At 43.3% G+C, this 22,750-nt stretch overlaps 1 protein-coding gene across 3 annotated transcripts in view; it reads left to right on the top strand.

Annotated features, from left to right (window-relative positions):
• The first annotated feature begins 2,578 nt into the window (after positions 1-2,578).
• The window catches only part of CREB1 (cAMP responsive element binding protein 1), a 33,263-nt gene continuing 13,091 nt past the window's right edge, over positions 2,579-22,750 (top strand). Inside the window, exons 1-4 of one of the 3 annotated variants that reach the window (XM_060282142.2) lie at positions 2,726-2,988; positions 16,072-16,126; positions 19,222-19,343; positions 21,042-21,188. In XM_060282142.2, the coding sequence (XP_060138125.2) occupies positions 19,230-19,343; positions 21,042-21,188 (261 nt within the window). In that variant the 5' untranslated portion in view covers positions 2,726-2,988; positions 16,072-16,126; positions 19,222-19,229. Of the gene's footprint in view, positions 2,989-16,071; positions 16,127-19,221; positions 19,344-21,041; positions 21,189-22,750 lie in introns of all 3 variants that reach the window. The other 2 variants (XM_035138161.3, XM_035138180.3) reach the window with 2 other exon arrangements.

The following is a 22,750-nucleotide window of genomic DNA, read 5'->3' as shown; positions in this document are numbered from 1 at the left end:
GTATGTATGGATAAGATTGCTTTTATACACAGATTGTATGGATAAATATAATAATATTTGGAATCCATTTATAAAAGTATAATGTTAATAATACAGTATTGCATTTAATGGAATAATTGTATTACTTGTATGCCCATATACTCTATCATATCACAATTTCCATTTTGGGTGTTTTGTTGTTGTTTTTTTCCTTTTCCTTTTATTATTTGACATTACTCCCTCACTGAAAACTTTTAATAAAAATATAAACCTTACAAGTTTTGATGGCACTGCTGCTTCTCATTGTATCAATGTTGTACCACAGTGGCGTATTCCTATAATAAATCAAAATGATTATTTTACAAACTATGTACAATTTCCTGTAGACGATATAAAAGTCCAGCGTGCCACATCTTGGTATACACTGCCATCTGGTGATAATATTTTATGCAGGGTCGCCTTTTAACATTATTCTCTGTTAACAGGTTAGCACTTAAATTAAATAAAAATTGTTTGTTTTTTTAAAAAAAGATAATTTAGAGTTTTAAAATTAACCCCCGATAATAGAGAATAAATTTCATAACAATTGCTTTCTTTTGCATTAATAAAGGTGATTTCGTCTTTTTTGCATGGCCTTTTTGAGCTATGTCTTCTCCTTTGTGCATCTCCCGCAGCATCTACCTGGCCTGGACCTCTGCCTGGCTCTGCAAGGGTCTGCCTAATGGTCAGGGGTCCCTTTACCTTTACCTTACGCCTATAAGAAAAACAAACAAACCCTTGTTCTGATGCTCCTGGCGGCAGACCTTTTTTTCTTAACTGGCTAGAACAAGCCCCTTAGGTCCCTCCTGGAAGCTGCAATTTAATTAATTTCCTTGGCTCCTTCCATGTAGTACATTCACCCCATCCCTCTTTATCACTAAAACAAATCTTACCCGTTTATCAAATAAATAAAAATAGGGACTATTGGTTTGCTTCATTTATTGGTTTGCTTTAGCTTGTTTTAGGACGTGGTGTGTGGTTTTTTTAGGTTTTTTTTGCATTTCCGTATTGCACTTTTACCCTTGTGAGCCGCCCTGTGTGGTACACACGAACCCCATATATATAAAGGTAAAGCTAAAGGACCCCTGACAGTTAAGTCCAGTTGCAGACAACTCTGGAGTTGCGGCGCTCATCTCGGTTTTCAGGCTAAGGGAGCCGGCATTTGTCCAGAAAATTTTTCCGGGTCATTCATGTATATTAATAAGTAGCTGCCCCGGCCACGCATTGCTGTGGGTTTTTGTGTTAAATGGACCTTTTCCTGTTAAATGGACCTTCAGAGTCTCCCTTTAGAGTCCCCTCCCAACCCTGACTCCCCTATTGTAAGTTTCAAAAATAACTCCCCCACCCACGCATGTTCTTGAAAATGTCCCCACCCCCCATGCTTTGGCTAACTCAGGGTCTACCTCCCCCCCCCATGGCTATGTGTTCCCCCCTCCCTTTGTTGTGCCTCATCCCTGTGAACCCCATTCCCCGTTGTTGTGCCTCCTCCCTGTGATTCCCCCACCCTGTGAAAGGCCTACATTCTGTTTGTTTTTGCCTGTGGCCTACTGGGCAATGTTGCGGCCTACTCAGTTTTCCGTGTCCCAACCCCCCAACCCACCCGCCATGGCTATGTGTTTTCCCCTCCCTCCCTTTGTTGTGCCTGATCCCTGTGACACCCCCCCTTGCGAAAGCCCCATATTCTGTTTGTTTTTGCCGGTGGCCTACTGGGCAATGGTGAGGCCTACGACTAAACAACAACAAGTAGTTGTAGCTGCGGCCTACTCAGTTTTCCCTGTCCCAACCCACCCCCCACTGCTTTGGCTGACTTAGGGTCCCTCCCCCCCCCATGGCCATGTGTTCCCCCTCCCTTTGTTGTGCCTCATCCCTGTGGCCCCCCCCCCCCCCGTTGTGAAAGGCCCTGTTCTGTTTGTTTTTCCCTGCTTGGCAATGCTGCGGCCTATTGAAAAAGCTGGGCCTTGTTGCTGCAAAAGGCCTGTTTTCAGTTGGTTTCTGTGGAATTTTATGTCATCTGGCGGCACAGCTTTGGAGGTGGCAGGGTGCGATCTGCCTTTCTATTGGATGCTGCTGGAGTCTTCAGAGCTTCTGGTGGTGAGGTCTAATTTGGGCGCCATTTTTTTGTGTTTAATCATTATTTTAGGTGTGAAAGGTGTGGTTTTTTGATAAAAAAAATTATGCTAGATCCCTCCCTGATGGGCAAGGTACGTTGTGCCCAAATTTGTTGCAATGCGGTTCAGCGGTTACAATTAAAAGCTGTGACTTCTGCGCACACTATGCCTATCTTTATATATATATATATATATGAAGATATAAAGATAATACAATTCGGATGCTTGGCCTTCCGACTGTTGGGCGCCTAAAGCACTAGTAGCATCCTTTCTCGTAGCATGTTCACACATACACCCTTAAAAAAAACACATTTTAGTCGCTAAAATGAATTTATTGTACTTTCGGGGCCTGAAGCACCCGCTTCCCGCCATTATTTCCGCGGGGTTTAGCGCTTCTGAGGCGATTCTCCTCCCCCCTCCCCCTTTCCTATTCTCGCCGCGCCCTCCCCTTCGGGCGTTTCCGTGAGGGACGGCTCGGCTCTTTCCGTGCGCCTGAGAGCGGGAGGGGGCGAGCGGGGAGCGGGGGGAGACGGAGCGAGGAGAGCCGAGGCATGCTCGGTAGCGGCGGCGGCGGCGCTCTCTCTCTTTCTCTCTCTCACAGTCTCTCCCCCCTCCCTCTCTCCCTCCCTCCCCCTCTCTCTCTCCCTCAGTCGGCCGCTGCCCGCCCGCCTGCCTGCCTGCCTGCCTGCCTGCCTGTCGCCGGGGCTGGGAGAGCCTGGGAGAGAGAGCGCGCGCGTGTGTGTGTTATGTGAGTGACGCGGCGGAGGTGTAGTTTGACGCGGTGTGTTACGTGGGGGAGAGAATAAAACTGCGGCGAGAGCCTAGGCGCGAACGAAAGCAGTGACGGAGCAGCCTGCAGCCGGTAAGAGGAGAAAAGCAAAGGAAAGCCAGGAAGGGAAGAAAAAAAAAGAGCGAGAGAGCAGGAGAGGAAAGAACCAAGAGGAGGAGGAAAAAAACAACCAGCCCCCCCCTCCCCACGCGCACACACACAGGGAGGGGTGTCGGCCGAGGGGCAGCAGTAGCTGGGGCTGCCGCCGCTGAGGCGGGGTGGTTTGGCGGGCGGGAGTCGGTGAGACGGAGGGGAGTCCTCGGGCGGGAAGGCGGCCGGGAGAGAGAAGCGAGGCCTGGCCTCGCTCCGCGGGAGGGGCGCCCGCTTCTTCGCCGCCCTTATTATTTTTATTAAAACAATTTCTCTCTCTCCCCCCCTCACTTCTCCGGCCCTATATAATTCGAAATGGAAACGGGCCTTCTCTCGCCCTCTCCCCACAGATCGCCCCCCTCATGCGACCTGCTGTTCCCGCCTCGCCGAACCCGGCCGCAACCGCCACGAACAAAGAATAATGGCGGATGGAGGCGGCCGGGCAAGGCTGGCGGCGGCGGCGGGAAAGACGGCTCCGCTGCTGCCGCCACTGCGCTTCCACCTCAGGGGGGGGGGCTGCTCGGTGGGGCAAATTAAGACACCCCCCACACACCTCTACTGCCGTTGGGAGAGCGGGGGTGGGGAGAAAGGGCCTCAGGAGAGCTTCCACCTTCCATACACAGTTCGTTTTAGTAGGTAGCCCTCCCCGTTGTTGTGTTTCTCCCCCACCCCCCGCGTGCGGTGCCTTAAGTCGTTATTTGGCAAAGGCGCGCAAAAAAATTAAAACCGGGTCGCCCACCTGCAACAGGCATTCGTGAGGGATGGGGGCGGCGGGGGGGGAGACACGCTGCGCGCGCTTATTTAAACAGCCCTACGGAGAATAGGGAAGCTCCCGCCGCGCGCCGTCTGCTGCCTCCCTTCTTCCCCAGGCGCAGTGTTGAGGCGCTTTTGCCCCTCTTCCCTGGGGCAGGCGAGGTAGAGCCGAAGGGTGCGAAGCACATACACACGCGTTTTATTTTCGTTCTGTACCCAGCCTCCCTTTGTGGAGAGCAGACGGTGGTCCCGATGCCTCCCTCCCTCCCTGTTTACTCTCCTCTCTCAGCCTCCAGCTAAATATCTCCTGGGTCCCGCATCAGGCACATTTTGCTTTCCCGCCCCTCCGTAGGCAAGGCAGTTCCCTGGCACACACGGCCGCTGCTGGCACCAGATGTTTGAACCCGCAGCCCTTCGGGTCCAACCCGGGGTGCTCTCCACAGCTAGATAGCTGATTTGGCAGGACCGCCCTTTGAAAAAGGAAAAAGAACGTTCTATTACGGAAAGCATAGCTTTAAAAGTTGTGCTTGAGCAGTGCTCTTGAGGTTGCAAGGCCTTCCGAGTTCCTTTTTAATAAAAGTATTTTGGATCAAAACTGTATTCCTGAACACTTTGTTTTCCTCTCAGCTCTGTGCCTGGAATGATACAATGAAAGCCTGGGCCCACTGAAAACAAAGTTTCTATCGGCTTGGGGGACACCGGGTTTAATCCGGGCGCCCCAATTCCACTGTTTTGCAGTTCCTTTGCTCAGTACTGTAATGCATGGTAACAATGCTTGTGAAGAGAGGTGTATAAATAAAGCTCTTCTGGCATTAATAACTTTAAGTGGAGTAATACATACGGTACATTTTATTACAGCTTCTGGTTGCAGGGCACTTGGCAAACTAATGAAGACCAAGGGATTGGTCATTTAAAAAGTGGATTTTGAGCTGGGGTTTGAAGTTTTGACCCAATTGGAATGTCTAAATTTTGCAGCAGTAATCTCCATTGTTACTGGCTTTCAGGGAAATACTTGATATTGAAAATACCTTAAGTGAGGCTGATATAACTTCATGAAAATGTAGGGAGGCTTGCATCACACATTTATACAGTTGTATGTAACATTCTTTCCCATACTGAAAAGTGAATTTCGTCAAAGGTATTGAGTAGCAAGTCTTAATCTAGGCCTCACTGTGATGTTTGCAAGCATTGTTCCTGTTTGCACTCCCTAACATACTTCATACCCAGGCAACTGTATTTCACTGACCACCTCATGATTGGTTTTGTTTATTCTAGTTCTTCCCTTTTTAAGTATAGAAATTCTCAATTTTCTTGCATGTACTTATTTAGGTTCTTCATTGTATCCAAATGCAACTATTTTGTATCCTAGAGGGGAAATAATATTAACTTGTGTAATCAACAGTAAGATCTATTACAATTTTTAAAATAATATCTATTATTATTTTTTAGTCTTTGTGGGTCTAAAAAAACCTAATAGTTATTACAACATACTATTTGTGGGCTAGAACCTACTTGCATTAAAGATGCCATAGACTGTTGCCAATGATGGATTCACCTCTTAGTGGAAAGCCCATGCAAGTCCGGGCACATGATTTTCAGTGAGCCCTGGTAGTTTGGGTCCCTCTGGAACAGCAAAGAATATGATACAGTTGTATAGGAAGCTTCCTTATACAGAGTTAAACCATTGGCGTATCTAGCTCTGTTCTGTCCATGCTTCCTCACAGTTGCTATCAAAGGTTACATATGGGGGTTTCCCAATAATTTCAGGGGATTGCAGCTGGGATCTTCTGCATAGAAGGTAGATCCTGTACCACCGAGCTACAGCTCAGGTGGAGGAAGAAGAGAAAACCAAGTGTCCCAATTTGTGTGTGCAGAAGCATTTCCACTAAAGTTAAGTCACCATTGGATGCAACTTATGAAGTGTTACCCTCAATAGGCAACTGGATACATATGTCTACGGGGTGGGGTGTGGGGACGGACACCATATTTAAAGAGCCATGAAATGAAAGAAGTACCGTCACTGACTCTTTTAAAAAAAAAAACCTTATTTTCTCCTTTCCCTCCACAGTTTATGTCAGTCCCTTGGCACTAAGGTAGAAATTTGTCAGAGGAAAATGCTGTGCCAGGTTTTTAAAGAAATTAGGCACACTGTAACAGTAGGAAGAAACTACTTGTCCGTGTGTCACCAAGGAAGTGGAGTTGGCTGTGTCCCCATTGTACATTTCAAGCACCCCCCAAAGAATCCTGGGAACTGCAGTTAACCAGAGCTACCCCTCCCAGGATTTTTTTTGGTGGGGGGCGCTGTGCTTTAGCTGTATGGCGTGTACACAGCCTTAGCTTGTCTTAGCTTTAGACCATGTGGTTCTTCTCTGAAGTAGATCTGTAAAGTATGCATGTCTTGGGGATTATCTTGCATCATTTATATTTAACCTGGCTTGCTTTGGTTCAGTTTGTAGGGATGGCTCATATTCCAAGCACCATATACCCAGTATGCATTTAGTACAGTATTTTTCACAATGCAAACCAATTCGTTTGTATTACATTCTTCCCTGATGAGATCCATGGAGAACTGGATTATGTGCTATGTGTATGTCTTAACAAGCATTTGACCCCCTAAACCAGGGGTCCCTAGACTTACCGCGCAGCGGGCCAGAGGGCGGGGGAGTGCGCGCCCGTGCGCATGCGCACACGGTCAGGAAAAAATCGCCGAAAATCGCTTGTGCGCATGCGTATGGGCCTCCCCTGACCCGGAAGTGCATCGGAAATGACCTCTTCTGGGTCGGGAGAGGCCCATACGCATGCGCACAAAGGATTTTCGGCGATTTTTTGTCGATTTTTAAGATCGTCGCCGCGCCGCGCGCTGTAAGAGCGGGCGGCGGGGGTCGGATTGGGAGGCCAATTGGGCCGCATCCGGCCCGGGGGCCGTAGTTTGGGGACCCCTGCCCTAAACATTCGTCTTAAATAATTTTGTTTGCCAATATGTGGTGATGTGAAGTCCTTCATATCACCTAGTTCTATACGTATCTCATCACAGAACGACCATTTCTTTGTGCAGTTGCTCATAGTGCTAGTTTTTCATTGGATTTCCCCTTTTGCAAGCCATGAGTTGTCTTAAGTTTATTTTTACTGTAGGAAAACTAGCACTGAAAAGCCTTGGAAGGATGAGGTGGGTGGGGGAATTACATTCTGGGATATGAGGAATTACTGCAGAAAACATGAACCGGTGTTATATTGCAACATTTCCCCTAGTGTTGCAGCAGGACTGTAATGGACCACTGGATTTTCTCATCTTATAAATGAACATGTCACATATTATGTTGCCGGTTAACACTTCCATGCTTTCTGTGCAATATCTAGGTGAAGTAATTATTAAATGTAGCACTTTAGTCATGCACAGCAATAGTTGTTCAACCTATTGCTGGAAAACCTGATTTACGTACCCTTTGACTGTCTTATCTCCTAGTCTGGATTTCCAAGGTGTCTTAAAAGACTTCAGGGATCCCTTATTTTGACTCATGCCACTTCCTACAAATCCCACTTCATATCTGACAAATCCAGAATCCTTCCAAGGCACCCTTTTCGGTTTGGAATCAATCCATATTTGATGCACAATCCTAGTACAGTTCCATATTTCTCTTAACCTAAGGTGAACAAAAGGGGGTATTGCGCTACTGGTGTGATCCCCTTGTGAGTTGCTGAAGAGAAGTGCTATGGTTCAGTGGTTTTCTGCCTTCCAGAAACAGTTTCCATATTAATCTGTCTGCTGCCTTACAGAAGATTCTGGGACATTGGAGGGTGTATTGTCTGTTCCTGTGAGATTCCAAACACACCTGTTAAGCTTCATGGTTGCCCTGCATAAATGGAATGCACCCTAGATTTTGTGTTTTTCTCAATCTCTCCTCCCCGCCCCCGCATTTTTGCCTGTAAGACCACCCCTCCCTCTCTTCCACAGCTTGGCATGCAGATAATCTTGTACTGTATATACAATATGTATATGCAGCCTGCTGCTGCGAGCAAAAATCTGGATGGGAGCCTTTATCCAGCACTGAACTCTGATCTTCACAACACTACATAAAAGGACAATGCAGTAGCTTTTTCAGATCAGGTTGGAATGATGAAGGAAGTGAGGGAGCAGAGACCCAACCCACAAATCAGTCAGGGCTATTCAGCTCACCTTTATCTTGGATGGTGGTGGGAAGGAGGTTTCACCTGCCTCAGGAACTTACTAGTTCGTGAAAATGTGAATATTCCTTCCAACTGTCCCACAATTTGAGCACCACTGCTCTGTTGCAGTATAACACTAAAGGAAGATTAGTAATGCAGATTAAGATGTATTTCAGGAAATATGCTTTGCTGAACTTGTTGAGAAATGCTTCGAGATTCTTAGAATTCTTAGGGTTCCCTGAAACATCAGTCAAAACCATTGCTCTTGTCAGTTCTTTTTAGTAGGGCTTACAGTTCTCCATACTGTAATCATGCTTCTCTAATTTCATGTCTAAGCCTGTAATCTTATGATCACTTGGAAGTAAGCCTTATTGGATTCAGACTTGTTTCTCTGTAAAACATACCTAGGACCATACTTGTCAGAGTGAAAGTAGTCACACTCGTTTCCAAATAACCAGTAAGACTTACTTACCTTCATTGGGAGAAAAGGAAGAGCCATTATGTATTGCTGTTTAGTCATCAATGGCCACCTGGCATTCACTATATATTTTGAAGTATCTACAGTTAAATTATTCCTTCAACCTTCACTTAAAATTACAGTGAATGTGAGCATCTTAATTTGTACAGTATATTTTGTGCCCTGGTTTTCAAGTTCCTGCAGACAACTGAGCTGGCATACTGCATAATAAAATGAATGCTGGAATTCTGAATGAGTTAGCTTTCTGCATACCTGAAAAACCACATATTTTCCACTTAGCTTGCAGTTAGGTTTTCATATGTGATGTCGAAGAAAGAAAGATACTTGCCCCATGACAAACTTTCTTTTTATGACTTCCCCAATATACCTGCATGTTCATCTTCATATGGTTTTCTCAGTCTCTTTTCTTTTAGCCAGCAACTGGTGAAGAACTGAGTTTTAAGTTGCTCAAGTTTTTATTGTCTATATTAAATTCTATAGTGATCACCACTATAAAAGCAAGCGGGGAACTTCTGTAAATGGTTTAGCAACTTGTGCAACATCATTTTGCTTCATCTGCATAATCTTGTGTTCTTGTACACACAAATGCAGCATTGAGTGAGCTGCACGATCATGATAGTTGATCCATAGCAAATACCATGATTCTGGGGGCATTTCTTCATTCTCCTAAGAACAGTATTGAGGAACCTTTCTCACCCCAAGTGCCACATGCCCTCATGGACTCCCTTCTATGGGCAAAACTCAAAAGAGGTTTCTACACAAACACCACCACCCATGTTTTCACAGTTAGTGGCATCTTCCAGCCAGGCAAATCTACTGAAGGAGGGCTAGACTGAGCTGGTGACAGATATGGTCAGGAGAGAATCTTAAATGTATGGTAGAGAGGCCTGCATCTGCCCCCTTGGCCTAAAATTCTGCATCCCTGCTTTAAGAGCATGAAAATTGCTTCTTTCCAATGACTGGGATTGCCCAGTGCCCACATTTGGGTATATGAGCATGTGTGCAGGAATGCCAACAAAATCTTTGAAGAAGCATAGCTCCTGTTCAAGTTGTAGCCTATATCTGAGAATGCACACCTCTTCAGAGCCAACGGTTGTAGTGCAAACATGAAATAAATTTGATCACATTGCTACTTTGCATGTTTTAATGTAAAGTATTTATGTTTAGGGAAGTATCACTTAGATGGGTGTAGATGCCAAGCTACAGCTAGTAGGTGTTTAACCCTGAAATAATTCTACTGCTCTTGTTTATTCCAAGAGGAATACATCTGTTTCATAATGAAAATACTTTTCCTCAGAAAGAATGGAAACATAGTTTTACCTGGTTTCTAATATTTATGTAGGATACATTAAATTCATATTTTCACCATTTTTAGAGCTGCAAACTTTAAATAACATGAAAGCTGGAGTACTAATTGTCCCAACAGCCCTGAAACACTATCAGGCACTGAATTTGGCTGGCGAAACATTTGATGCTCATCCAGGCCTAGAGTCTGAGGTCCTCTAAGGGTAGCCAATAGTAGATCCTTAGCTAAGTAGGAAGGACTCTTTAAGGAGTAGGCTCATGTATTTTACTGAAAGGCAGAAGGCTTACGCATTCCTTGCTTCTAATGTACAAGGAGGCAACTACCAAGTTTATTCCTAAGTAACTGAAAGCCTCCTCCTAAGCAGTGGCTAGAATCAAATAACCTCCCTCCAGTATAATTTAAGGGAGCTAGAAATTAGCATTGGGCAAATGCCAAAAAGTATCATTTGTGTACACAGTTCATCCTCTCTTTACTATACATACAGAGAGTTTTGTCCTTTGGGTTTCCTGGAACAGTTGGATATTAAATATGCTATAGAGGGGGGGGGAACCTCCCCTGATCAAGTTAAGTGTTTTGCACCCAACTTAATTTTGTTGTTGACAGCAGCATCCTGTCTTGCAAATACTAGGTGGCAGAGGAGGAGCACCAAACCTGTATTAATACCAATCATACCATTACAATTTTTAAAAAAACTGATTACCGGTAAATGGATTTTCATAGTCTTTGAAATTATTAGTATGTCTAAATCTTGCTTGAATGTGGAACAAATAAAATGTAGAGGCAGCATTCAAATAGTTTTTAAGTATGCAGGTGCTTTGTTGCTGAATATTTTAGAGTTTTCTGGGATTTTCCTACTTGTATCCCATCCCAGTCCTACTAATTAGGCTTTCAGCTCCTGTTTTCATTTGACCCCTTTAAGTCAGGCTCAACATTTTACCCATGTCTGGGGCTCAAAAGTTGCTTTGCCAGTCTTTCCCTAGTGTCCCAAGTTCTATTCAAACAATGCTTAACTCTCCTTTGGCAGGCACAAGTATCTACACATCTCTTTATTACAGATTTACACAAATTCACATTTATTAATGGAACCATAAAACTTATAGCAAAAAATACAGCCAGGTGTATATCACTTTATAATTCTTTTGATTAAAATTTGAGAGGTAACACACGGTGACATAAATAATTGGGCCTTTGAAGCATACCTTTAATTGCACCACACCCTGCACTGGCAATAGGAAGACAACTGCATATACAGCAGATTCTTTTAGTAACAACAAAGTCACTCCACTGTGATGCTGAAGATTGTTAAGAGCATGCATGCAAGCTTCTGATTTGATTTCTCCACTGTGCACCACTTTGCTAACTGACCAGTTTGAAAAAGGGTGTGTGTGGTTTTTCAGTTGTGTTCAAGGAATGCTTATCTCATTGGCCTTGCACATGGACCATGTTAACTACTCTTGTTGAATTTGGAAATTTGATACAGCAAAGAGTGATACTAGTAGCACACAGTTACATTTGTAATGAATTTCACGTATATAACTATGCCAGTCTTATGTAGGGTTGCCATATTTCAAAAGGACACCCAAAAGTTGTTGAGTTTTTTAAAAAAGGAAATTAAGATCCAGCATAAAGTGCCGCCTTTCGGAAATTCCACATATGGCACCCCTAGTATTACAGAACAGTTACCAACTATTAGGCGAGATTGGCAGTTTGACAGTTTTTAGCTTTGTTAACTAAATGCAAGTAAAGCAAATTATATTAGAATACTTTCTGGGGCATCAGAATGTTTCCCAATGCAAACTACCCCAATCTGCAGTTTTAATCTGAAATCTTAGGAGCAGTACTGCGTCCAGAGCTCAGAAACTGCTCGCTCTAATGAAATTTCCTGTCACAAAATGCACCTAAAACAATGGGAGTTTCAAATACTTCTGTGATGCTTGGGCAGACATCAGAGGAAGTGCATTCCCTTTTCACAATGAACTGCATTCGAATCCCAATGTGGAGGAATATTAATCGGTGACTCCACCCAGGATTTGGTACAAAGTTGCCCTAATTGGTTTATGGAATAATGCTGCAAGTTTTTAATTAAGGAACACTGCAAAGGCTTTTCCTGTTGTCCATGGCTTTTCCTCTTGCTTTAACTAGAAGTGTATTCTTCATAGAAGGGGCTACTGACAATATACATTTCCCTCATGTCCTGAAGTCAGGTATGAATAAAGGGTGCACTACTGGACATTTATGGATTTGAATTCCAATAGTAAAATTACTGACAGAATGACTTTATGCTACCATGGGTGACCTTGATAAAAACAGGAGAAAAGCATGTTTCACAAAGAGGAATTGGAGTCTTATCACTAATAATGTCTGCAAGTAAAACAGTAATATATCACACACTGTTAAGAGCTTTGACATCTAGAGAGCAGCTTCCCCTTGGCTGGGTTCCAGAGCAACCCTATTCATGCTTACTTAGGAATAAGTCCCATTGAGTTCATAGGGAGGTCCAAACAAGTGTGCATAGGATTGCATCCTCAGTGGTGTTAGTTTAAACAGGAAGTGGTTCATAAGTGAAGAGAGGCACACAAGTGAGCAACTTCAGCATCACAATCATATTGTGCTAACCACATACTGTGGATATTGTGATCAGTATTCAGAATCTCCCAAGTGTGGGTATTACTGGTCACAAAGGGTTACAGGCACAGTGTTTATTTGAGTAACAATGAAAGCAAATTCTCAATATACTGAAATCTGGGATGAATGTAATTAGAACCCAAACCTGTTCCTAGCTGGCTAATTCCCTCTCTCATTTCTTGTCAACTGACCAAAGTTCCCACTGCCACCCAATTATCCTCCTATGCCCTTTTCAGCCTCCCCTTCCCCTTTTAATACTCTATACTCCCAATGGGTTTCCTTCCCCTACCCTCAAAGCTCAAACCCAAAATATGGTTCATTACACCAGTTTTGGACTTTGCTGTCCTTGCTAGTCCCTGGCCTGCCTCCTGGACTGGCAGCGATTAGCACAGAAACTGATGCTGTCTGTGTGTGATTTATGAGTCTATTTGGCATTCAGAGAAATCTCTGCCTGGAAACAAGATTAAACAGTATGTCAGAAAAGTAATAATGTGATGAACACTCCTTTAGCTTGTAGTGTATCACTGAAGGAGGATGTAAATGTTTCCGCCTGTACTTGGAACCTTAGAGGTGGGGAAGATTAAAGAGAAATTATTTATGTTTATTACTTTCCAATTCGTCCATTAACCAGAATGGCTACTAACTTCTCATCGGGCTTGTAATCCAGTCATCTCATGTGCTCTAGGCTGGATTGAGACAGCAATTCTAGGTCTTCACTTTGCTTTTAATAATCATCAGTATAAACTAGGACCATGGTGCACCATCAAGCACCTATCCAAATGATGGCAGTGTGCTGCTAATGAGTAACCACGCTAGGATTGTAAAACTGATATATGAAAGTCAGTTCCCAACATTCTATTCCACTTAAGTGTCACCAAGGGATAAATCCAGGTTCAAAGTGTGCGGATAGGAACAAGCTTTAATAATAGCTAGGGTTACCAGCCCCCTATCCTAATGATGTTCTTGAATGTATCCTTACCATCTTCCACATAATAGCTATTGTGCATTCCACAGGGACAAGTAAAGTTCTGCCATTGACATCCTGTAGCACTGCTTATTGCCCCTGATATTGGCTACAGCCAAGAAGATGAGGTGGAGCAATGTTTCTCCTGAAGTTCTGAGGCTAGGATGGCTTTTCCAATGCCTTCCCCCACAGGAGTGGGGTGGGAGTGAAGCAAAGCTGAACATTGTTTCTTTCCCCACCCAAATGCTGAACACAACTCCTGGTTGGAGATGGGGTAGTTTTTCCTCCTTGGCTTGCTTTGGTTGGTTAGTTTTCGTTTGGGGGAATGGCCAGGTTGGGAAAATATGTGCCTAGGGCAGTTGCCTCAGTGATGAATGGGAGGAGAAGAGTGGGGCTGGAATTATTTATCCTTCCCTGGTCCTCTTCCACTGGGTAGTCGAAGAGGAAAGTGGTGACTGTCATACTTTAGCACAGGAATGGGGAACCTGTGCCCCCCCCCCTGGTTTCCAACTCTTATCAACCCCAGCCAGCATGACCAGTTGTCAGGGGTTATGGGAGGAATAGTCTGGCAATATCTGGAAAATCATATTTAAAAAAATCTTTAATTTGATAATGGATATATTAAAATAATGCATACAAATTACCAGGCACAACTGGTTTTTAATTTCTTACCAGACTTTTAATAGTTTGTGCATAGAAGTTGTTTTTCCAAAATGTTTGCCACATCAGTTCTAGCATGGCCACCTGCATCAGATCCCTTCTTAAGTGCATATTCTCCCAGTTCTTCACTTGGCTGCTCTGTAACCAGCTCTTAATCTTGGTTTCAAATCCTAGCTAAGGAGTGAACCTTGTTTTATATTAACCCAGATATAACATTGCATTATATTTAAGGGCAGCCTTGGAAGCAGCACTGAGCTTTTGAATGTCAGGAGGAAGGCTTCGTCAATGCCTTTTTCCCTTTTGCATTCCCTGCATGCCAAATCTGACAGGTGAGCAGGGCTGCCCACCTGGCAGTCACCTAATATCACAGTTGTGTCATCTAACCCATTTTTCTTTGCTGGTGAGATTTTAAATCAACCTGGGCAAAGGCTTAGCACTTTGCAAGCACCAAGGATCCGCTGATGGTTGGTGCTTGCAAAGCTGTGTATCTTTGCAAGCACTGCGATGGTGGCTGTTCTTGCAAAGGCAGAAAGCTTTGCAGGCTCCAGCAATCAGCTTGTCACTGGCATTTGCAAAATGCTATCACTTGTGAGCACCACCAATTAGGTGCAAACTCTGCTTTCAGCAGGGAGCCACATTTCTACTTGACCCATCCCTGATGTCAAATATGACCAGGTGGGCATGGCTTGCTTGAAACAGTCTTGTTCAGGGGTCAGCAAACTTTTTCAGCAGGGGGCCGGTCCACTGTCTCTCAGACCTTGTGGGGGGCCAGACTGTTTTTTTTTAAAAAAAGAACGAATTCCTATGCCCCACAAATAACCCAGAGATGCATTTTAAATAAAAGGACACATTCTACTCATGTAAAAACACCAGGCAGCCCCCACAAATAACTCAGAGATACATTTTAAATAAAAGGACACATTCTATTCATGTAAAAACATGCTGATTCCCAGACCTTCCGCGGGCCGGATTGAGAAGGCGATTGGGCCGCATCTGGCCCCCAGGCCTTAGTTTGGGGACCCCTGGTCTTGTTAGTCCAATGGGGAGACTGGCATAACTGCTGTTGGAAGTTGTCAACCATAAAATGGCTGCTTTTGTGTTCAGCTTCATGGGTTGACAATAGTTTTTCTTACTAAGAAAAAAAACATAGCATGGCTTACATAGCAACCAGGAAGTAGACAAACTAAAGATCAGAGAATCCAGAGACACAGTAGCTGGAGGAAAAGGGCAGGGCAGAGCACAAGTGTAATGGAAAAAGAGAGAAGGAAAGAGGGATAGGAAAGAACAAGGGTCTGATAAAGTGAGATCTGTGGGGAAAGCTAGCATGGTCTACAGAAATGGGAATTTTATATTATTGGCAGGAAGAGGAGAGGAGAGAGTGGTGAGCAGACAGGGAAGGCGAAGCAAGTGAGAGCTGATAGAGGTAAGATACCCGAGAAAGTAGGGGCCCAAGGAAACAGTTGGTGATAAAACGATAGTCGTCGGGGTGGGCAAGGAGAAGATGCATGTGAAGCAAACAACACATAAGGCCTAGGGAAATTTTACAGCCTTTGAGGCTCCAGTACCTTTTCCCTGCGTGGGATGGAAAAGTACCAGTATGCTTTTGTCCATCACAACAGAAAAACCACATTGGTGTAATTCTTCTATGCAACTGTCAGAGGCACAGAGGCGCTCTCAGCACATGGATCTTAAAACCCCAAAGAGGCAGCCATCCTCCGACGTGGCGGAGGCCAAATGAGTGAGCAGAATTTCACAGATGTAGCTGAACTATTTATCATTAGGAAAGAGGTTCAAAAATTAAAATCTGCCCATATCATAACTATACAGTTCTGGTCGCCATACCTCAAAAAGTGGAGGTGGAAAAGTTTCATCACCTCAAAATATTGGAAGGGTTAAATCCTGTGCCTCTTGTATAATGCCAACCTAGAAGTATGAAATAATCTGAAATGAAGTGATAGCAACAAACAACTTCCCTGCAATTTCCCCCCTGAATTTTTTCTCCCTCATTATCAGAAAATTGGGGGGAAATGAGCAATAACATATTTCAGGGTTTCCTTTTCTCATGAACGTTTTTAGAACTTGCCTTGCCCAAGAATGTGTGGTTTCAAAATTCAGTTCTTGCGTTACAAAGGTTGTTGTTGTTGTTTAGTCGTTTAGTCGTGTCCGACTCTTCGTGACCCCATGGACCATAGCACGCCAGGCACTCCTGTCTTGCACTGCCTCCCGCAGTTTGGTCAAACTCATGTTCGTAGCTTCGAGAACACTGTCCAACCATCTTGTCCTCTGACGTCCCCTTCTCCTAGTGCCCTCAATCTTTCCCAACATCAGGGTCTTTTCCAAGGATTCTTCTCTTCTCATGAGGTGGCCAAAGTATTGGAGCCTCAGCTTCACGATCTGTCCTTCCAGGGAGCACTCAGGGCTGATTTCCTTAAGAATGGATAGGTTTGATCTTCTTGCAGTCCACGGGACTCTCAAGAGTCTCCTCCAGCACCATAATTCAAAAGCATCAATTCTTCGGCGATCAGCCTTCTTTATGGTCCAGCTCTCACTTCCATACATCACTACTGGGAAAACCATAGCTTTAACTATACGGACCTTTGTTGGCAAGGTGATGTCTCTGCTTTTTAAGATGCTGTCTAGGTCTGTCTAGGTTACAAAGGTAAGAACCATGTATTTGACTCTGGTGATCTCTTCTTTGTCTCTTGATCCAAGTGCAAATCAAAATTTAATTTAATTTAATTTATGAATTCACAGCCTACTTTTCAACCAACATTCTTAAACGAAATATAAGAATTACAAAATTAAAAAGTTAAAAAATAAACCATTAACACAATTACTGTTGCAATTTCCTCTTCAGTACAAATCATAGTTTGCCATGACATCTAAATTAGAAAACTATTTAAACTGTTTCCATTTCTGGTTTGGAGAGATTAATGAATCTACTATCATTGCATGGACTACCTACTTTGCATTAAAAGTGAGGCAGTATGCAGGACAGGGGAGCATGGTTTGGAGGTTTTCTGAAAAAGCCAGTGACAGCCTTTGCAAAAGATAACCAGACAAGGATTCAGAGTACATAGGCAGACTTGGTGAAAGGGTACTCAGGGACTTAAATAGCTTTTTCTGTTCTAAGCACTTCATAGGGGTGGAAGGTCAGGTTACACCAAGCGAAGGGTGGGCACAGGCAGGAATACTTCCTTGGGGCATTTTCATAATCCTTTGCAGCCATGAGGGCTGAAAACATTTCTTATATGCAAGTTGAGTTTCTGAGATTTAAACAAGAGAATCAAAGATTTCCTCAACCCAGTGGATCATGTTCCCATTCACAGCCAGGTGGACTGGAGGTGGCCATCTGTGTGAGAGCAAGTTGAAGGAGCAGACATAATTCCGGACAGTAAATAAAATGCCTTAGTTTGTATATTAATACTTGTGCCTCAGTCATTTCACTTTTACATTTCAGGTGCAGTGCTAAAACAAACAAAGTGAAATTCAAATTGTATAAAGAATGCTTTGTGATCTATACATTAGCCTAAGTCGGGGGGGACGGGACATTCTCTTTTCCTTCATAAAAGTTGTTTTTATTTGAGGGAGCTTCATTGTTCACATAGGTGGAGCTTACAATCAAATAATAAGGTAGTATCAAGAAACTAACACCGTTAGCAATATGCACTTTTTAATGTACTTTTCAACCAATTTTCTTTGGTTAGCTGCTGTGAGGGCGATCTGGCTGCGACATCTGTCACCCCATTGATCGCCAGGGTTGATTCGGCTGATCTGGCTGGCTAGGCGGGTGTCCCCTTCCTCCCTCACCGCTCCATGTGCGTCCCTCCCGAAGCTGCGCGCTCGGTGGAAGAGGACGACCTTCCCAGATAGAAGGAGTGTACCGTTCTTCGGTCAAGGGTATACGATAGCTGCGCTCCCCTGCTAGAACCTCCAAACAAATCTCAACATGCTTTCAGTGAAAATGCTTCTTGCCAACTGACAGAGATGTTTCTGACACCATTTCTCCCTCCCAAGTTTGGTTTCACATTTATTTCAGAGGGAAACACTCTTAACATCTGGTTGCAAGACCCACTCATCTTTCCTACAATGACTAATGTTCATGGTGAAATTCTGTTGTTTGTAGTGGACTAATGTACATTCCAGCTAGATCACAAACCTTTAGGTTTGCTAAATATTTTTAAAAAAGTTCACCAAAACCACTTCCTATCTAATCCTGTGGTTCATAGTTAATTCCATTTAATTTTGGGATCCATCAGATATTGCATTGGATGCTGTGAAAGGAGGCAAGCGTTTGTTAGGGATATGATCTCGTTTCGATTGTAAAGCTCAGGCCAGAAAGTCTTAGTCGGCATTAGCTGTAACTCAAACTTTCTAGATATATTTTTGCCATACCTGTAAATTGTAACTTAACATAACTTAACATTACTTCAGTCTTTATTATGACCAGCCGTGTTTAGTGTTCTGCTTTGGGGAAAACAATCTTAAACACACTTACTAGGGAGTAAATGTTGCTGGGTGTATTTCTGAGCAAACATGTGCACAGTTGTGTTACAGAAGGACCTGCCCAGCTTTTGGGGGGGTGCATTCTGTGAAATCATCTGGAAATCTGATAAACTTGGGCTCACCAAAACACAAACAACCTCTTCCACACTACAGTTAGGCTTGAGAGAAGCCTTCTGGTGTAGCCAAGAGAAGACTGCTTTCAAGCCTAAGTGTCTGTGTATGGTGTTTTCAGCGGCTAGGAGTTGCAGCTGAAGAGGTGAGAGTTAACCCTTCCCCAGCTGTGACCATGCCTGAAATACCCCCCCCCCCACATCACAGTTAGCTTTGAGAAAAGCCTTCTGTGGGCTATAATAAATGGCTCCCCTGCCAAAAAGAAAAAAGAAAATGCATCTGCACTGCGGCAAAAGACAGAGTGAGGAGGAAAGGCCTTGGCAGGTGTATGTTCCCCCGTGGCTGCTGGGTTGGCAGTCCCTGTGTTATTGTTTGAACTTCCCAATGTAGTTTGCATTATTTGCAACAAGAACTGTAATCATTATTACTTTATGTCGAAAGCAATAATTATGTAAATGAGAGGGACCTAACAGCATAACGTAAGATTTCTGGCAAATAATTGGGAATTTTTTGTGCAATACTGTACAAATTCTGTAATTGAAACTTAGGAGTGGAATATACAAGAGTACACCTGCCCTGTAATAGTAATGCAAATCATTACCATTGTAGGTAACTAAATGACCATGGAATCTGGCACAGAGAACCAACAGAGTGGAGATGCAGCTGTTACAGAGGCAGAAAACCAACAAATGACAGTACAGGCCCAGCCACAAATCGCAGCGTTAGCACAGGTACAAAGTTGTTCTCAACTAATCTGTTGTGTCCTTAAGCAGATGTTTATAAGAGTAACTTTAACATCTCTTATGGAATCCAAAAGGTTTAAAGGTTGTTATGATTTGTTACAACTATTACAGCTAAGAAACACTGAGGTGCCACAACAGAGAATCATGGTGTGTTTTTTAACCTCTGCATGCATCCCTATCTCTCTTCCCTTCATGGTAGACAGCAATTAAACCTGGAAGTCTCCTGCTTCATCCAAAAGAGAAAATTGTGTTTATTCACTACAGAACAAGCCAAACACAGCTTGTTCCAAAGCTGGCAACTGTACGTTTCTCACTTTTGGATAGAACAGGAAACCATTATTCATTGGCAGCTTCTGAATTTAATTGCTGCATGACACAAAGGGAGATGAGAAGGAGCTGCATGCTTGAGCAAAAAGCTTGATCTTAAGCGGCCTTTAATTAAGGTATGTTTTGGTTGGAGAACAAAAAAGATCCTATTTAAAACCACTAGTATCAACTAAATCAGTTTAAAAAACAAAAACAAATCCAACATATTAATAGAGTTACGAATTTGTTACTACACAAGGGTCTGGTTAAGCCATGGTTTGTTAACTGAGTTGTCTCACAGACGCCCCAACAAACAGTGGTTTGTTTCATGAATGTTGGTTTCTTTGCTATCAGTTCTTTCATTGTGCTTTTGTAGCTTAATAAGCATTAGAGATAGGTGGCCAAAAAAAAACATGGTTAAGGAAGGGTCCTGGGTTGCACCTAACAGCAAGCCGTAGTTAAAACAAGTCAAGGCTCATAAGTCAACAATAAGTCGTGTCTCCAGATAGTAGTTTGTTGTCAGTAAATAAATCATAGTTAAGTCACTGGACAGGGTTCAGACACTCAAACAAACCATGGTTTAATGAAAAATAATTTAGTGTACTATTCGTTAGTATATAAATTCCCATTATACATTGGAGTGCCTCTGAAGAAGGTTCAGAAACTTCAGCTGGTGCAGAATTCAGCAGCCAGGTTGCTCACTGATCACATAACACTGATCCTGTCCCAACTGCACTAGCTGCCAATTGGTTTCCAGGCCCAAGTGCTGGTTTTGACCTATAAAACCTTCAGTGGTTCAGGACCGCAGTACTTCAAGGACCATCTCTCCCCATATGAATTGACCCAGACCCTGCGATCATCATCAGAGGCCCTTCTTTGTATTCCTCCTCTGCAAGAGGTCTGCAGGGAGGCAACACAAAAATGGGCCTTTTCGGCGGAGGCTCCCCATTTGTAGAATGCTCTCCCCAAGGAGGCTCTTTAGATGTCAGATAGGTATTGCTTTGTTTGTTACTTTGTTATGTATTTTTATATTGTAAACTGTCCTGTGATCCTCGGAAGAAGGGTTTGTATGGAAAATAAATAAATAAATATTGATATGAAATTTGTAATCATGTAAGTTCATTATTTGTCATAAATACTTAAGATGATAAAAGTGAAAGGTGTATAAAGTAAGTGTAGTCATTTATTCTCTATTAGTACCTTCAAATAAAAGAAAATATGATATGATTGTTATAAAAAATTGTCTGTCAACCCTTGTGACATCCTGATTCTTATGTTGAAAAGGTTTGTTAACTGCATTAGTACATAAAAGGGGGGAATGAAGGATTTAAGACATTAGTTCTGTGGTTTTACCATAATGATTCCTACTTTCTTTCCTAGGTATCTATGCCAGCAGGTCACGCAACATCTTCTGCTCCCACTGTGACCTTAGTACAGCTGCCTAATGGGCAAACAGTTCAAGTCCACGGTGTTATCCAGGCTGCCCAGCCCTCAGTTATTCAGTCCCCACAAGTCCAGACAGTTCAGGTACGTGAAAATGCCTTTCAAATAACCATGTTATTTCCTGAAAAATAGAAACATTGCCTAAACTGTTGTTTCATGAGCTTTTTTCTCAGCACGCACCGTTTTAAGTTTCTGAAAAGAAATTCTAAACAATACCAATTTGCCTTTGCCATTTCATAGATTATAGGTAATTCATGGTATGCAGGATGAAAAAAAGACTTCAAAACTGTCATGTTCAGGACAGGACTAAAAAGTTAAAACAGACTCTCCATTTCCACCTCTTCTGTTTAAAGTCACTGCACTCTTGTTTTTGTTCTTTTCCATCTCCACTGGTATAGCAACAGAAATTAGATTTCTGCTGGACATAGGCATGGTCTGGCCTGAGCCACAACAGTATTTCTTGAGATACATATTATAGTGAGAGAAGGCTGCTTGCTGAAGGATACATGGAAGCTGTTTGGTTAGCCTTGTAAAGGAGATGTTGAAAATGTATGTATGAGGGGAAAGTGTGTTCAGGGTAGACTCCAGCTTTGTTCCAAGGAGCATCTAATCTGGCCCATCCGAATGACTATGAAAAACCCTAAAGCCTAGCTAGTGAAGGACGCAAGGCCTTGGTGGAGCTGCTGCAGCAACAGCACTGGAGGTTTAACAGAGATGGGAACTGCAGACCATTCTCTATGAGGACGTCTTCTGACTTTGCAAGACCCACATCCTTCATAGAAGGGAGCATGTACAGCCAAGATGGGCAGCATTTCAGACCTGGAGGCATCAGCTGAGGAAGATTCCCCTGTGGTTCAGTTATGGGGCCTGGCTTTATGACCTCCTTTTCATATCTGAAACCTTCCAGCGGGAAGGGGGCAGCTGGAAAATAGACACTCTAAAGTTTTCATTCTGAAGCATTCCACCATATGAGAAGAATAGCATTTTATTTAGATTCTGCTGAAAAGGGATGTGTGTTTAGATGATTAGAAGACTTGCACATACATAGGTGTTTTCTGGAAAGAGGTGTTCATCTTCTGATGTGAATCAATAACCAATTTAGGACAGCTAGTGTATCCTCTACAGCAGAAAGCAGCTGCCCACCCTTGGTTTAGATTCTAAACTTTAGAATAAAAGACTTAAGCAGTTCATTATGCTGCTTAATTAGGGGTATTTAATATGGTTCTTTCCCTAAGCAGGTTCCAAAGCACTCTCAAAATAATTCACTATTAAGCATGACAATAGGAACAATTTCGATTGCCCTGGTGTGTTCTTCCTACAAGCATGTAGCCGGCAATTCCTGGAAACAGAATGCTGAACTAGTTGGAAATTCAGTCTGATCCAGAAGGGCCCTTCTTATGATCTTAAAAATGTGAGATAAATGTAAGATGCAGTCCTAAGGTCACCAAGGTGGCGCCCCATAGGCTAGATGGGATCTACCTCTGTGACAGATCCTTCAAAGCCCTAGCCCAGCAAACATTGGAATTCTGAAGTCAGCCGGGCGAAAAAGGAGATAGCAGCTTTGATTCAGAGGCATCCTGGTCATGTGACACACCCTCAAACCAGGGAGAAATTTAGTCACACTCCTAAGCAGAACTAAATCTTTC

The sequence above is a fragment of the Zootoca vivipara genome, chromosome 1 (assembly GCF_965207765.1).
Source record: "Zootoca vivipara chromosome 1, rZooViv2.hap1.1, whole genome shotgun sequence".
NCBI classification, from domain to species: domain Eukaryota; kingdom Metazoa; phylum Chordata; class Lepidosauria; order Squamata; family Lacertidae; genus Zootoca; species Zootoca vivipara.
The sequence above is the reverse complement of the archived record's forward strand: the minus strand, read 5'-3'. Positions and strand labels throughout refer to the sequence as shown.